The 15,779-nt window shown below is 41.9% G+C and overlaps 1 protein-coding gene across 4 annotated transcripts in view; it reads left to right on the forward strand.

Moving 5' to 3' along the window:
- Positions 1–8,746, forward strand: part of LITAF (lipopolysaccharide induced TNF factor) — a 45,887-nt gene extending 37,141 nt beyond the window's left edge. For all 4 annotated transcript variants that reach the window (XM_064152998.1, XM_064153000.1, XM_064152999.1 and 1 more), the window contains exons 2-4: positions 6,939–7,121; positions 7,529–7,679; positions 8,013–8,746. In XM_064152998.1, coding sequence (XP_064009068.1) covers positions 6,944–7,121; positions 7,529–7,679; positions 8,013–8,121 — 438 coding nt within the window. In that variant the 5' untranslated portion in view covers positions 6,939–6,943 and the 3' untranslated portion in view covers positions 8,122–8,746. The remainder of the gene's footprint in view (positions 1–6,938; positions 7,122–7,528; positions 7,680–8,012) is intronic.
- Positions 8,747–15,779: the final 7,033 nt, after the last annotated feature.

Raw genomic sequence — 15,779 nt, forward strand, 5'->3', positions numbered from 1 at the left:
AAGGAACTTAATGTGGCTGAATACTAGCTTCATAGTGGTAGGCAGCTGAAGTAGCATGTTGGGTCTTTCTTTTAGTAGAAGTAGCCCTAGAGTGATTTAGGACATTTGCTATTGCACTGTTTTGAGGATATAAATGTCTTTTGTTAAGAAAGCTATGAATCCATACCAGCAAATATGTTCATAGTTCAGACTTTCATATGGCTAGCTGGGGTTTTATAAAAATGTCATAGGACAAGCATACACTCTGATCTAAACTAAAAATTGTATTTTCTTTATACTAAAGTTTGTTTTGGAAGGACTTCATAAAAACACATAATTACTTAGTTTCAGGAGAGCCTATCTGAAAGCTAGTAGAGTATTTCTGGTCTGTACCTGAGTGGCTAAGGAAGATTTCAGATAAGGAAAATTTTTCTGTAAGGCAGTAAGTGTGCTTGCTCTTTCGTTCTCACAAGAGCAGTACTTGCTGTTGCACTAAAAGCCAGGCTCCGATTTGGCTGGAAAAGAGGGAGGGATGACTCTACGTATAGTTTCCTCCATCTCCCCTAGCCTCTCACGAGCGCTCCTGCATCTAAGTTTCTTCTTTTATGATACATTAGTGTGAGGACAGCACAGACGTTTTCTCTCCTCCTGTTAAGAGGCAAAAGATTATCCTACTCACAGTTATCCTTGAGGTGCTGTTGCTTTTACGTCTGTGCTGCTGTGGAAGCCATTTCTATGAGACTCCTGTGCAGCTCAGGAAACCAGCTGGCATTAAAAAAAAATGTTGCCTAATGAGTCAGCTGTAATTGTTGGGTAAGGCATGGATGCCTTAACTTACCTTTCCCCTTTTCACTTTTTCCCCCCTCATGTTTTTGTTGGTTTTTTTTTCTGTTTGTGCTTGGGAGAAGGTGGTTTTCTGCATGCTTAGAATACACATTTGCAGCCCGCCTCTAGAAAAAGGCTGCAATTGTAAACTCTAATGCTAGCATACCAATCTGAGCAGTGTCAGAAGTTCTCATAAGATGGGGAATGCATCCTGGGATGGGAAAACGGTCACAAGTGTGTTCAGATTTGGGTGTGGAGAGGACTATTTGTACTTACAGTGATAATCACTAGTTGCAGATGCACGAAAGGCTTTTGAGCCAGACTGACTCTGACTGGTCTGCATAATTGATGGAGTGTTAGGAGGGAAGGGGAAGATGGCTGCAGCCCTGTAGCTTTGTCTGTCTCTGTATTTGGGATCATAACACAGATAATGGAGCCCTAGCATTCTTACAGAAAATCTACCCCTTGGGAGGAAGGGAATCTTGAATATGCTTTCCTGCCTAGAGCAGATGATGCCATAAGTTGGCAGATGTATCAGGCATAGGTCATCACAGGGCAGGCTGTTTTTTTGGGCACAGTAAGCGAAACCTGTATAGCTTCTGGACTTTGATAAATACATGTTCTTCCTTATTTTCCTTGTAAGGTCTGTATGCATCCTGATGAAGTAGGTCAGAGTAAAGGTCAGAGTAAGTCTTCCTCATCTACACTAGGTTTTACAGTTTGATGTTTCAGTTAGCATTCTGAAGAAACTGCCTAACTTCTGCAAACCTATGTTGTGGGAGGCTGTACTGGGAATGCTATACAACTGTTTTAAAAAACCTCTGTAGGTCATAGTCTATATTTTATCTAGTAATCATAGAATGTCTGGGTCTGGAAGTGACCTTGAAAGATCATCTAGTCCAACCCCTCTGCCAGAGCAGGATCATCTATACCAGATCACACAGGAATGCGTCCAGGTGGATTTTTAATATCTCCAGAGAGGGAGACTCCACAGCTCCTCTGGGCAGCCTGTTCCAGTGTTCTGTCACCCTCACAGTGAAAAAATTCCTCATCATGTTTAAATGAAACTTCCTGTGCCTCAGCTTCCACCCATCGCCCCTTGTCCTGTCATTGGACATCACCAAGAAGAGCCTGGCTCTAGCTTCCTGGCACTCATCCTTTACATATTTATAAACATTGATGAGGTCACCTCTCAGTCTCTTCTCCAGCCTAAAGACCCCCAGCTCACTCAGTTTCTCCTTGTAAGAGAGATGTTCCATTTCCTTAATCATCTTTGTGGCTCTGCGCTGGACACTCTCAAGCAGTTCTATGTCCTTCTTGAACTGAGGGGGCTCCGAACTGAACACAGTACTCCAGATATGGCCTCATCAGGGCAGAGTAGAGGGGCAGGAGAACCTCTCTCGACCTACTAGGCACACCCCTTCTAATACACCCTAGAATGGTATTACCCTTGCTGGCCAAGAGAGCACATTGCTGGCTGATAGTCAACCTCCCATCAACTAGGACCCCCAAATCCTTTTCCCCTTTGCTGCCTTCCAACAAATCCGTCCCCAACTTATACTGATGCCTGGGGTTGTTTTTTTCACAGGTGCAAGACTCTACACTTGTCCTTGTTGAATTTCATTACATTTCTTCCTGCCCACCCCTTTAGCCTGTCCAAGTCTGGCTGAATGGCAGCACAGCCTTCTGGAGTGGCAGCCACTCCACCTAGTTTGGCATCATCAGCAAACTTACTGACAGTGCACTCTGTGCCCTCATACAGGTCATTGATGAATATATTGAACAGAACTGGTCCCAGTACTGACTTCTGTGGGACCCCACTAGTCACAGGCCTCCAACTAGATTCCATCCCATTGACTACAACTCTTTGGCTTCTTTTCTTCAACCAGTTGCAAATCCACCTTACTATCTGATCATCCAGACCACACTGCCTCAGGTTATCCAGAAGGATGCTGTGGGAGACAGTGTCAGATGCTTTACTGAAATCAAGATAAATCACATCCACTGCTCTACCATCATCAATCCGCCTGGTTATGTCCTCATAAAAGGCTATCAAGTTGGTCAAACATGACTTCCCCTTGGTAAAACCATGTTGACTGGTCCTAATGACCCCAGTGTCCTTTTAAGGACAGCATCAAGGATAAATTTCTCCATTATAACATAAACTTTAGTGGACAATTGTCAGATGGGATATAATCTTCTGAATCCTTCTGCAATGTGTAGCTGCCTCTGAGCACACTGCTAGTTTCAAGGCAGAGTTTCACCTGGGATAACTTTAGTCGGGTACAAACCCAGAAGCTCATGATAGGAGGCTGTAAGAATCTTGGCTTTGTAGTGAATGCTTGGTTAGTAAGTTCTTCAGATAAGTTACCTTAGAATTTTTCATTCACTTAATGCACTTTATCTAATAGCAGCATAAAAGGAAAGTTTAGCCAGGGGTCATGTTGGTTTTTTCCAGGTGCAGTTTGCAAATTCTGCCATGTCAAAATTGACAGTTCTGAGTAGGCAGCACATGCAGACTCTGCTTCTGGTCTCAAATTGCTACGTGGAGTTACAGATTAGGAATTAAAAAGGGTATGGAATGTTTGAACTAGCTGAAATACACCTTTCAAAATGCAAACTTCTGTAAAAACTGCTGCACACCTGAGTTTTACTAAATATTCAGCAGGTTTAAAAGGTTTCCATTCCCCAAAATTCATGTGGCTTTAATGCAGTTCTAAAAGTGACAAAGCTGTATTGCACTCTCTGAGCCTTGTTCTGTTGGTAAAATTCCTGATTTCTCTCCCCGGTCTCTTCAGAGAGCATAAATAATTGATCTGGTATCACTTTAATAGAGTGATTTCTGAGTGCTGTATGTTTTACCAGCCTCTATCCTTTTAATTCACCTTTCTTCTGTATGTAGAGCAGTAGACCTCTGCAGAAAGGAATGATCAAGAAGGGTTCTGTGTCCTGTGCCAATGTTGATCCAGTGTGAGCTTAAGAAGGAACTTGAGCTAAGTGCCTGCAGCTTGAAGTACTTGTGATTCTTCACCTCGAGCTAATGACCAGAAAGAAAAATCTGGAGGAGGGAGCTGGTGCATTTGCTGTTGTATCAGTTCCTCTCTGGAGTCTAGTGACTCATCTGCCCAAAGTTGATGGGCACACAGTGAGTCAATGTCCACCTTACAACTGTGCACCTGGAACACAAGAGGGCTTTTTTTTTTTTTGAAGAACAGAAGAATGATGTGGGATGGGTAGGTGAAGTCATTGGTCTTTGTTTTACCACATGCACTTCTAAAGACTCAAAGCAAAAGAGTACTGAGAGTCTGGGAAGAAAAGTGAAAACTGCTCAGTTTTCTGTGCTTTAATGGCATTTGGATCTGAAACTTAACAGATGTAAATGGAAGCTTCTTGTGTATTGGGCCCAGTCTTGCATCTAGTGTGCTTCTTGCATCTAGTGTGCTCACTGGTCATGCAGTGTTTGCACATTCTGATGCGAAATAGCTTTAATGTTGCCCGATGGTTTACATGTATATACTCTCTCAGTGACATTTTAGTCCATTTGACTTGGCTGTTACCTGTCTCATCCTTTGTCTTTTCTTATAGTGGGGCACTTCTCACTGGTGTTCCCTTTTGAATTATTTGGGAGCAGCATTTAAGAGTCTGCTTTAAGAAGACAAAACTTGTAGTTCAGTTTCTGCTGTTGCCATCAGCTTGCTTTTGTGCCTTTCAGTTAATAAATTTCTACTGTTTCCTATGTAGCTGAGTACAGTTTAATCTGTTAGAACTTCATCGTTTCCCTATCCTATATTGATGCTGAAGATTCTCTATCACTTGTTATATGACCTGAGTGGGGTTATTTTGCAATAAAAATCTCTTGCTTGTGATAGGGCATTAAGCATTAGTTTCTCTTCCCAGCATGTTGGTATCAGTGGTATTTTCTGTAAGACCATATCTGTAAAGCTTACTATGATTAAAGTTATAAACTATTCCCTACCTATTTGCAGGGAGCGAAGTACAAATGGAAACTATGGAATGTCTGTTAGTGCCCTTAAGAGATTGCAGAGGGAAGTATAATGTGCAGATTAATTACCTCAGGCTTAGGTTTTACCTAATTTAAAATAAAATGCTAAAAATCCTTTACAGAATGTCCCTTTTGCCTTTATTTTCAGTGCTACCTAATCCCAGGGTTAATACTTATTGCCATACAAGTTTGCTGTCTCACCTGGAGCTTGAAAAAGTTTGATACTCAAAAGCTCTTTAAAACTATGGTTGGTTTGATTTTTTTTTAGTTGCTTTGGCCTTTGTTTCATGTTGTCCCTTGTTTAAGTAGAGAAGGCTGTTTTTCAGCTTCTCCATCTTAAAATGTACTGAAGTGGCAGACTGGTTCACAAGGGAGTTGTTCAGAATTAGGCCTTACTTTTTTTGCAGAAGATACAGTATCTCACTTCTGAAACACTGTTCCTAAGAGGATGTCTTTAACAGGTGTTGAAGGATTTTGTTTTGGGTTCATTTTTCTCCTGTTGTTCTCCATGCCATAAAGACAACAAAATCTTCATGACCAGTGCTACTGTCTTTGCTTTGATTCTTTACTCTTCCCCGCCCTTTTGTTTAGTAACAACCTCTATTGTGTGGCCAACTTCCTTCATAATTCTTGGATTTTAAAAACCTACAGTGTGGCTTTTGAGGAAAGGATTGTTAAGTGGTTGTCTTTGAGAGTAAAACCAGGCCTGAACTTTAATGTTTAACTTTCAGTCAGCTTGCATCTGCACCTAACCACATTCCTTTCTGGTTTGTTTTTGGGAGGAGGTATCTTTTTGTATAAGGTGGATAAGGAAGTTGGGCTGTGAACCTTGTATTCAGTTTCTGAAGCATGCAACTACCAAGTTCACTAAGTTGTATGCGTTTAGGTCCTTTATTATCATGCAGTGGTGTTGCAAGATGTGGTGTGAACAGTGGAGGAGAATGGCTGAGCTTAGAATGTCTGGTATCTTGCACCACAAGACACAGCATATACGTGGCAGGCTGCTGTTGCAAAGCAACAAGCCTTGAAAGTAATCCTATACTGTTGTGGCTATTTGTATTTCTTAACTTCTTTTCTTTGGTCATCCCACTCACCAGTATAATTTCTCTTATTCCTTTTATTCATATTGATGGTATAGTTAATCATAGCTTCTCTATTACTGTAAGAATATAGAGTTAATGTGCCAAATAGAGGTTGTGCTAGGTAGTACTAAGTGAAAAGATTTGCATGTGTAGAGAGAAATCAGATGTGCAACAAGAAACTGGAGTGTGGTTCTTGGAGAGCTCTTTGATGCTGAACCCTTAGGAGAGACAGAAAAAGGCAGATCTTTAATCGGCATTGATATTGTGAGAAATGGTTCAGCAAAGAAATGGGTGGGCAGAGGCAGGGAGTAAGAAAGTAAGAAAGGAAGCCTGTGTTGAAATTATAATTTCTTTTCACTTTGGGAAAAGGCAATGATAAACACTCTAATACTTTGTAATGAAATAAAAATTGGTGGAGGAAAGCTGAATTAACAAACTAATTGGAAGTTTGTTAAGCATCAAAAATGGCAACCCTAGACATACTTGAGAGTTGTAAGAATGTTGAGTTGAATTGTATGTACTGTGAGTGTTCTTTTTCCTTTAATATAATTTTTATCTTGTTCCAGTTGTGGCACAGATAAATAGTATTTTTGAGTACTTGGAATTCCCCATGAAGCTGTGCTCATGTTAGTTGGCAACTACTGTGTGGCCTATCATACTATTTGAGTTGTCAGCGGAGTGAGAGGGATCTGAAATTCTGTTCTTACAGAATTGGAGAAACTGCCACGTAGCTTAGTGTACTTATAAAGACACCTCATGTCCCTGTTTTAGCATTTTTAATTTATAAAGGAGGAATTGGTGGTAGTAAAAGTATAAAAACAACCCTGTGACAAAGAAGAGGGAAGGAAGCAGCAGCAACAACAGTGAAATCAGGGTTAACATTTGCTAACTCTGTTATTTGTTTCTGACTGTATTAAATCTTATGCTGATAAAGGTGCATATTAATCCTGTCTTCTTGTTTTTGTCAGAATAGGGCCTCATTAGTTGTTACTTTCCCTCAATAAATAACGTCTTTTAATATCATAATTTTCTGTTTTGTTTTATTTTAGATAAAATGTCTGCTCCGAGTACCATCCCTGTCCCTTCTGCACCACCTTCTTATGAGGAAACAACAGGAATAAATGTGAGCTATCCTCACCCCTATCCTGCCCCAGAACCTGGATGGAAACCAGACGGGAAGGGAATGAACCCTCCCTCATACATGGGACAGCCTGCACCAATGAATAACCCCAGTAAGCCTCAAATTCTACTGTACCTCACTTTAATGAGGGTAACTGTGTAATAAGTGCTGTGCAGAAAATGTCAGATTGCATTTCCCAGATGTTCCTCACCTTCCCTTCCAAAATTATTTTTGAAGGAAATAAGATGAATCAATTCTTGTGAATTCTTTAGTGTGCATTAATACCAAGAATGTCATTTGGCTTTCTGCAGTTCTTAACCCAGCCTTATTCTGAAGATTCAGAGTGTATTTATGCATTAGGAAGTGCCATGATGGTTCCTCTTTGTTATTGTGTGTTTCATTCTTCTGAGCCTCAAACATTTCTGAGTACTAGCTGGTTCTAGTTCAGAGATTGAAGAACTGTCTTTTTTTCCTGACTTACCCATTGAGTAAACAACATATTTCTCTGCTCGGTTGCAGTTCAGACAGTGTATGTGCAGCAACCAGTAGTATTTCATGACCGCCAAGTTCAGATGTGCTGCCCTTCATGTAACCAGATGATAGTGACACGTCTCTCATATGAATCAGGAGCTTTGACTTGGCTGTCATGTGGTGGCCTCTTCCTGGTGGGGTAGGTTGATTCCAGTTTATACTTCATTTTTCTCTTCTTATGTGACCTTTTATAGCTTTAAGGCATAACAAAGCTCTCAGCACTGTTCTTTCTTGCTCTCTGGGACCTGACCTCTTATGGTTTGAATAGCCTACATATGTATTTAATTCCTACAAGACCTTAAGCACCCCTAAAACACTAGTGTGGTGAGTTCCACAGTCTTGTGTGTTGTTCTTAAAGCTTCATGGCACCAGTTTTATGGATGGATTTTGTGGGAAATATATTTTACCTTCTTGTGTATGTAATAAGTAGCAAAACAGATTAATTTTTTTCTTTTCTTCCCTCTCTCTGCAGGTGTATGTTTGGCTGCTGCTTAATTCCTTTCTGCATCGATGCCTTAAAGGATGTGGATCACACCTGTCCAAACTGTCATGCTCTTATTGGTACTTACAAACGTTTATAGGCAGTGTTTAAACATCAATAAGTGACTAGTGAAGTTGGCTAGCACTTCTACAAACCCTTTCTGAATCTTTATGGAGATTTCTGGTTGTTTTTGTGCTTCCTGTCACTGGAAACCAATCAAAAGTAATGTTTATTGTTAGATTGTTTGAATAAGAATTTGCTTGAGGGGAATCTGATTAGGTCCGTAAAATTGTGCATAACCTTTATGGGCCACTCAGTCCAGCACCAGTTGATAGCAATTGAATGTTTTCTGTCTATGCTTTATGCAAAACAGCTTGGTGATAGTCTTCAATTAATCATGTCTCAGTCATATTGCACGCTGGTGTGACTACTTAGTCTCAGCAAAGACCAAGGTGAGAATGTCTATGAAGACTTAAGTATTCTCATGCTCGGTGTTGATGCTTTTGCAACAGCACTGTTTACAGGCTGGCAGTGAGTTGCTTGTCACTGAGACAGGTGCCTGTCTTTCATGAAATAAGTGATTTGTTGGTATCTTTTCACAAGCACTAAAATTTTCTTAGTTGAAAATACCAAACCTAAAGACTTCTTCCTTCTTGAAGGCTGTTTTACCAAATAGACAACTCAGGTTATTGTGCATCAATGGTGATTCAATCTATTACTTGAGTTTCCTTCAAGTCTAGTTATAGCTCTGCTCTGCAGTAAAGATATTCATACAGAATTTTTTATTGGGTATTTGTTCATTGTTTTTTTCTTTGGTTGGGGTTTTTTACTGCTGATTTGTAAGATTGTAAAGTGTTCTCTTCTCTCCACCTTGGTGGGAAATTCCCCTAGAGCCTTGGCTATAGAGTTGGAAAACTTGTTTGTATATGTACTTAAGTCAGGTGATAGATCACAAACCTAAGCCTTGTCTTACGGCTTGAATTCCATCTGCAAAATGCAGAGGGTCTGGGCTTTTAGTTGTTGATCTGTTTATTAATTACTGTTTCTTCAATAAGAAGATGGTATGTTCAAGGAGTTTCTGTGATGATTATTTAGATTTGTACACTGATTTTTCCTAAATGTCAGAAATTCTGTTTTCAGAAACTTAAGCTTGTTTAAGACAATGATCACAAAAAAAAAAATAGGGAATGAGGTTCTGAAGGTTGAAGTTTTTTACTGTCATAAACAGCAGGCTTGATCCAAATAACTTCTTGATGCATTTGAATGATATCTGTCTAGAAAAGGCAGATATTTTAACAAGGTTATGATGCTAACACTGTATTAATCTCTGCCAGAAAATAAAAAGCTAAAATAAATACAAATAAAAATTGCTGCATTTACTGTTCTTGCCAGATGTGCCTTCTATAAGCATTTGGTACAAGCTAACTCTTCAGAAGACTTTCAGCACTTCATGTTTGAAATCCAGGACTTTCATGGATCACAAATACAACTCTTATACCTTGTAATTAGTTTTTGTAAACTGCTGCTGTTTGTGAGTCTGTCTGCAAGTGGCTTAAGAGCATCCTTCTGCATTTGGAAATGATTTCTGATCATATATATCCTTGTAATAATGTACACTAGTAACTACTGATGAGCAAGAGAATGACAGAAATAAAAAGCTGGTGATTTTGTAGCTTTCCACTTTGATGTGGTATTAGCTTGTGACTTTTATCTGCTGTTGTACCACCATAATGCTTTCCATGTTTCTTAGAGGCCTGGGTGATACTCCATTGAGTTTTCTGTTTGATGACACAAGCAGTGATTCCAAGTACTCAGTCACATGTGCTACTGTAAAGCTGTGTTTCTTCTTCACTTGTGTATGGAAATATTTACAACATGTGCCAAAGTAACTTGCATTGTTGAAGTTATTTTAGACAGACAAATGTAGGATATAACTTGTGTGAAAGTGCTTTGTGCTTGATTATGTTGAAGCTACTGTTTGATTTTTCAAACTGATTACATTTAACATAAAAAAAAATGTTGTTATCTAGTGCTTGTAATAGAAAAATTACAATAGTTGGAGTGTTTCCAAACATGGTAGATGTCTGAAATGTGACAAGTAAATTGAGAAATGTAATTACAGTGTGAACTTTTCCAGACTCTTGCTTGGGTTGGATCTTGGATAAATGGTATTCTTCAGCCTTCAGACACACACCAAGCCATATTGCAAAATGTGGTGGTGTCCTGCAGCTTAGGCCCTTTACATATTTTCTCAGTTAAAACTTATTTGGGTAGAACTTTCACTTACAGTGCAACTAAATAAATGCATGTAGATGTGGCTACACTTTGTGCATCAGTGGCCAGTAGAGATAAAAAAGATACCACATAGCTTTATGTTTAGTCAGAAGGAATCACTATCAATTTCAAAGAATCATCAAATAGAATGGTTTAGGTTGGAAGGGACCTCAAAGATCATTCAGTTCCAACCCCCACTATATGCAGGGACACCTCCCACTAGAACCTGGCCTTGAACACCTGCAGGGTGGGAGCAGCCACAGCCTCCCTGGGCAACCTGTTCCACTGTTTCACCACCCTAACTGTAAAGAAGCCTTTCCTAACATCTAGTTTGAATCTCCCCTCTTCCAGTTTAAACCCACTACCCCTCGTCCTCTCATTAATTTGCAAAAATACTCTGGTTTTTAATCCCTGTAGCACTTTTTTGTTTTCCCCTTTTCTTTTATTCTGAAGTTCAGAAAATGTAGGAATACAGGATGAATACCTCAAACAATTTTGCCCCAGTGTACTGATACTTCTTGTTAAGGAACTTTTCTGATTAATTTGTTAATTAAGTGAGTTAAGTCCTGAACAAATGGTTTGTCCTCTGATAGATACAGAAATGGTCCGTACTTTCTCACACTGTTTCCACAAATAAGGAAAGGAGGAGAATATACCATCTGGAGTCCTACAGCCTTGCATGGCAAATTTGGGTGAAGCCTTTCTCTACCCTCACCTTCATTAGCTTTCCAGGATGCTTTCCATTACATTTTGATAGTGTACACTTCTATTTTTAATTGACAGAACTTGCACAATGCTCAGGGTTGGTTAATTCTGATGAGGCTTGAGCCAGAAAGAAGTATTTTTTTGACATGCAAAGAGGAATCAAAATAGAAACTAAAAAAAAGTATAAAGCAGGTGACAGCATTACAAGAGGAAGTTGTCACACAAAGGCAGAGTGGCTTGAAATTCTCCCACTGTGGTGTTTGTGAAAGTTCTTACTCAAAGAAATTAAGTTGTGGTTTTTAAACCTAAATGCAATTAGTTGTTAATAACTGAGCAGCAAAATGGGAGTAGTGGTGTATACATTGTCACCTTAGGAAAAAAAGGTAAGTGCAAGTACTGTGACAAAGGTGTGAAGTACTTAGAGTTCAAATGAAATGTGTTTTTTAGAGCAAATTTTACCTTTGTTTTCCTATGTTCTTTGTAAGGTCCTGCAATGTACGAATTTGTTATCATGAGGATGACTGTTCATGTATTCTTGTGATGTGAACACCCTCATGTATGATGTGCCAGACAGGAATTCAGTACAGGAACAAATTCTGCAATGTGTGCCATTACTCTCTCAAACCAGGGCACCAAAGGGTGGAGCATGAAACCTGCAGCTTTCAGGAAGGAAGTGCTTCTTACTGTTTGTGCTATGAATATTTTGCTTAAGAATCTGAAACTTGAGTGTCTGTTTGAACAGGGCCTGTGCTGTTGGGAGAAGCTAAAAGTAGTCATGCTCAAGTCTTAGAATAAACCGACAGTGGCTAGGAGGATTTCTTAAAGTCCTTTTTTGATTGCTTCTTTTGCTGAGTGCAACAGCTCTAGAACAAACCCACAAATGCAGGTTCACTGAGCCCCAGAGGGTGGACGGTGACAGGTGCTGCTCGAGGATACAAAGCTGTGAGCTGCGGTGCGTATGTGATAACAGGGCTTACACACAAGTATTGGGGAAAAGAACAGAGAAACCGCAGCAGTTCCCGTCTCTTGCCTCGCAAAGCCTCTGAAGCTCTTTCTCCAGATGTGGTCCCCTGAGTGGTGTTGGAGATAGGAAGTCAAAGTTGACCCTCTTCGTCTCTGTCCTAGCAACCAGCACTACAGAAGTTCCTTGGGGCTCAGGCTGCACGCGGTGCGCTTGTTGCTCACACGGCAGTGCCGCAGCTGCTCTCGCTCCGGCCTGACAAAGGCAGCTGCGGCCGGACCGAGCCCGCACCCAGCGCGCGGGCAGCGCGCCCCGTGCAGGTGCCCGTGATCAGCGCGCGGCTCCTCACAGCGCGGCCTCGCTGCTGCTGCTGCTGCTGCTGGGGCGCCGACAGGTGGCCCCGCTGGCGGCGCGGGGTACAGGGCCTCCCGGGTGGTGCAGTTCCTCACCTGGTGCTGGCCCCCTCCTTCCCGGGCACTGAGCCTCCTCGCCTCCGCCGTGCGGCGGGTTTCTCGGCTTCTTCTCTGTGACCGAAGAAACGACCGGCGCCGGGTAAGAGACGCGTTAGGGGTCGGCCGTGAAGGTTACGGTGTATGGCGCCGGCCGCCGCGCGCCCCCACAGCTCAGGGGTGGCGGCGGTCACCTGCGCTTCGCTTCTTCTTGGGAAACGGCCTGGGAAGGGCACATAGCTGTGGGTGCTTCTCCGGTTTGTGTTTGTTCCTAGGGAGATAATGTTTTTGAAAGGCTCTCCCCGAACCTCTTCCCTGAGGAGCATACAGGGTTTTCCCGGCCGCGGGCGTTCCGCCTCGTGTGCGCGGTGGTGCGGTGGCAGGGTGCGGCCGGCCGCTCGCCGGGGCTCGTGGCGGGGTTCAGAACTAATGAAGTCCACGACACCGACTAGTTGTGGGGACAAGAAGATGGGAGCGGGCACAGCGGGGCCCCCAGCGCCAACGCTGCCACCATTACAGGAGGACTACGGTCGGGCAGGTGTTTGCGCTAAGGGGTGCGAGTTTGGTGCTGAAGGAGGGAGACGATTGCGGGTTTCAGTGCCAAGGCCGCTTTCCTCTTGCTTTTGGCTGTTAGGGTTAAACGTGAGTTGTTTAATAATAATAATAATCAAAGGAACTTGTGGGAGATTTTTCAGGTGTTCATGAGTGTCCTTACTCAGTTCCACTCTAGATATTCCAAACTTTGAGTACAGTTTCCGTTTAAAATGGATGAATGCGTTCTGAAGGCTTACTACCAGGGTTGATCTCTTGTGTGTCACTGAACTAATGTGTTTCCAGCACAATAGGTGTGATTTCAAGATTAGGACAGCACCATGGTGGAAATTCCTCTTTGGGAAGTTCCTTGTCTGCCTCTCTTGGGGGTGGTGTGAGGTTTTTTTTTTGTTGTTGTGGGTGGGGTTTTCTTTTTTTGTGTGGTTTTTGTTCGTTTGTTTTTTGTTTTAAGAAAAATCTCGTTTTGTGAGAGATAGGAGAACAATGCTTGAAAGATCTTGAGCTTGTTTTTTTGTTTTTGGACTGCATCCTGTTCCCAGCCCCCATGCCCCACACACCCTCTCATCACATGCTGCTGCCACTGCGTAACCCACACCACACTGCTGCGACCAACTCACTGCCAGTCATCCCATCCACCATGCCGTACTACGCATACCAAAGCCACACCACTGCCACCACGTCACCACCCTATCCCCCCCTGTCACCACATCATCCCACCCCGCTCCACCCCCACACCAGATCAAACCCCATCACATCCAAACCCCATATCCTACATCACCCACGCTTCGTATCACATCACACACAATCACCCACACCCCATCTCACCCGCTCCATGCACAGCACCACCACACGCACAGTACTATCGCATCGCATGTAATTTCACAGCCGGAGAGCAGCCTTCTGCTCTGAGTCTCCATGATGGATTTTGAAGTCTGCAGATCTGGCTGTTCTGTAGAGGTTGGACCACAGCTTTGTAAAGTGGCTCACAAACTGAGTTGTACAGGTTAAAATGAAATTGGAAGTAATTTGTCCAGAATGTCATATTCAGGCTTTACACTTGCACTAATGTGGAGCTTTTTTTTCTGGAAAAACCATGCTCCCTCCAAATAGACTTGGTAGCATTATGTTTCTCTAAGAGCTGTCTGAAGGTATCAACAGCAGGTCACATTTTCATGTTATGTCTTTCATGACATTTCATACTAATTCATTTTGATGTTTTTTCTTTTCCCTTAAAAAAATCGTAGAATCATCAACCTGTTATTGATACCAAAACTATGTTTAAAATGTGTATTTTCAAGTATCTGTGAAAATATGTGCATATGTGCTTCTCTTTAGCTTGTAGAGCCATGCTAGCCTATTTGCTGTAAGCACTAAGTAACAGCATGTTGTACCTTCACACTGGGAAAAAGAAAACAGCATTTTCAACATCAGCCTGAGTAGGATTGTAAACAACATAACAAGCTGTTGAAAGACTAAAGTGATGCTCTCTTGATTATTTTTTTTTTTCAACCTCTGTACTAGTCTAAATTTTGGGAAATCTGCAACACTCTATGAAATCTGTAAGATTTTTTTTTTTTTGAGTTTTACACCTGAGCTAGCCTTGCATTTGGTAGATCTGGGATTTTGAACGAGGGGTCCAGATTTCTTCAGGGATTATTCCGTTAACTGTTTAGACTTTACTTTCTCACCTTCTGTGGTGGTTGATTTATGTAAAGCATGTGTCAGAAGTTGCTTTCCCTCTAAGTAAAATTTGTAAGAATTTTGAGCTGAGTGTTACCTGACAAAGGGTGGACATGGCCATAAGCTATCAGGGAAGATCTATGACAAGTTGCCTAGCTCCAGAAAGCGTAGTGAATCTCCGTGGAGCATTGAGTTCTGGCAGACCTGCATCTGCTGTGTTGTAAAACCCCTATTGCTACTAGGATGACTGTAGTTTGGTGGGTTTGCGTATAATTTGGACACGATTTTGTCCATCTTACATTTGGACTTTGGTCTGTCTCCTGTGAACCTGCTTGCTCTGGGTGGAAACACTTTGCCTTCAGCCTCAAAGCTTTTGCTTTCATCGTGTGTCCTTTTTGATTAATCACCAGGGAATGATGGCTAGGGTGATTTGAAAGTGTACTTATTTATTTAAAACTTGCTTTGTGGCATTGTTCTGAGCATTTGCTATGTGCCTATGCCATATAATTAATTTATTTTCCTTCCAGTTATGTGGAATTTTTAATAGGTTAACCTGTCTCTGTTTTTTGTGAAAAGGCTGAAATGCTGTCAGAAGTGGGTTTTGTGTGTGTGTGTGTGTGTCTCTTGCTCCCCCTTGTGTGTGTACATGTGCACCCTCCCCTCGGCCGGCTGCCCCGCAGGAGCCGCTCCTCTGGCTGGAAAAGGAGAGTTGAAATAGTTAGCTCCTGCTTTGTGAAGGAAATTTTCTCTTGCTGCCTTACTCAGAGGTGCCTTTGAGAGGAGAAGTGATGTGGTTTTGTTAACTTCTGGGCTGAGGAGGTGATTTCAATGGCCTTGGGGCTGCACACCATCGTTTTACTCTGTGCTGTTGTGGCAGGAGCTTCAGGGAGTAAGTAGAAGAAACTTTTTCCTTTGCTGAGATTGCTCTTTCTGAAATCAAAATACTTCTGCTAAGGATTGGTCTTACCAGAAAAACTTCCGGGATGCTGTATGTTACAACTTGTAACTTTGCAATAGTTTTTGTAGAAGCTCTGTCTTGATTTTCAGTGTAGTGTAGCAGTTGTTTTACTGAGCTCTGCCTGGGTGGTACTGAGCAGGTGGGAGGGCACCTGCTCTATAAAGCAGTACAGTTAAATA

This window comes from Pogoniulus pusillus, chromosome 13, assembly GCF_015220805.1.
Source record: "Pogoniulus pusillus isolate bPogPus1 chromosome 13, bPogPus1.pri, whole genome shotgun sequence".
Classification (NCBI taxonomy): Eukaryota; Metazoa; Chordata; class Aves; order Piciformes; family Lybiidae; genus Pogoniulus; species Pogoniulus pusillus.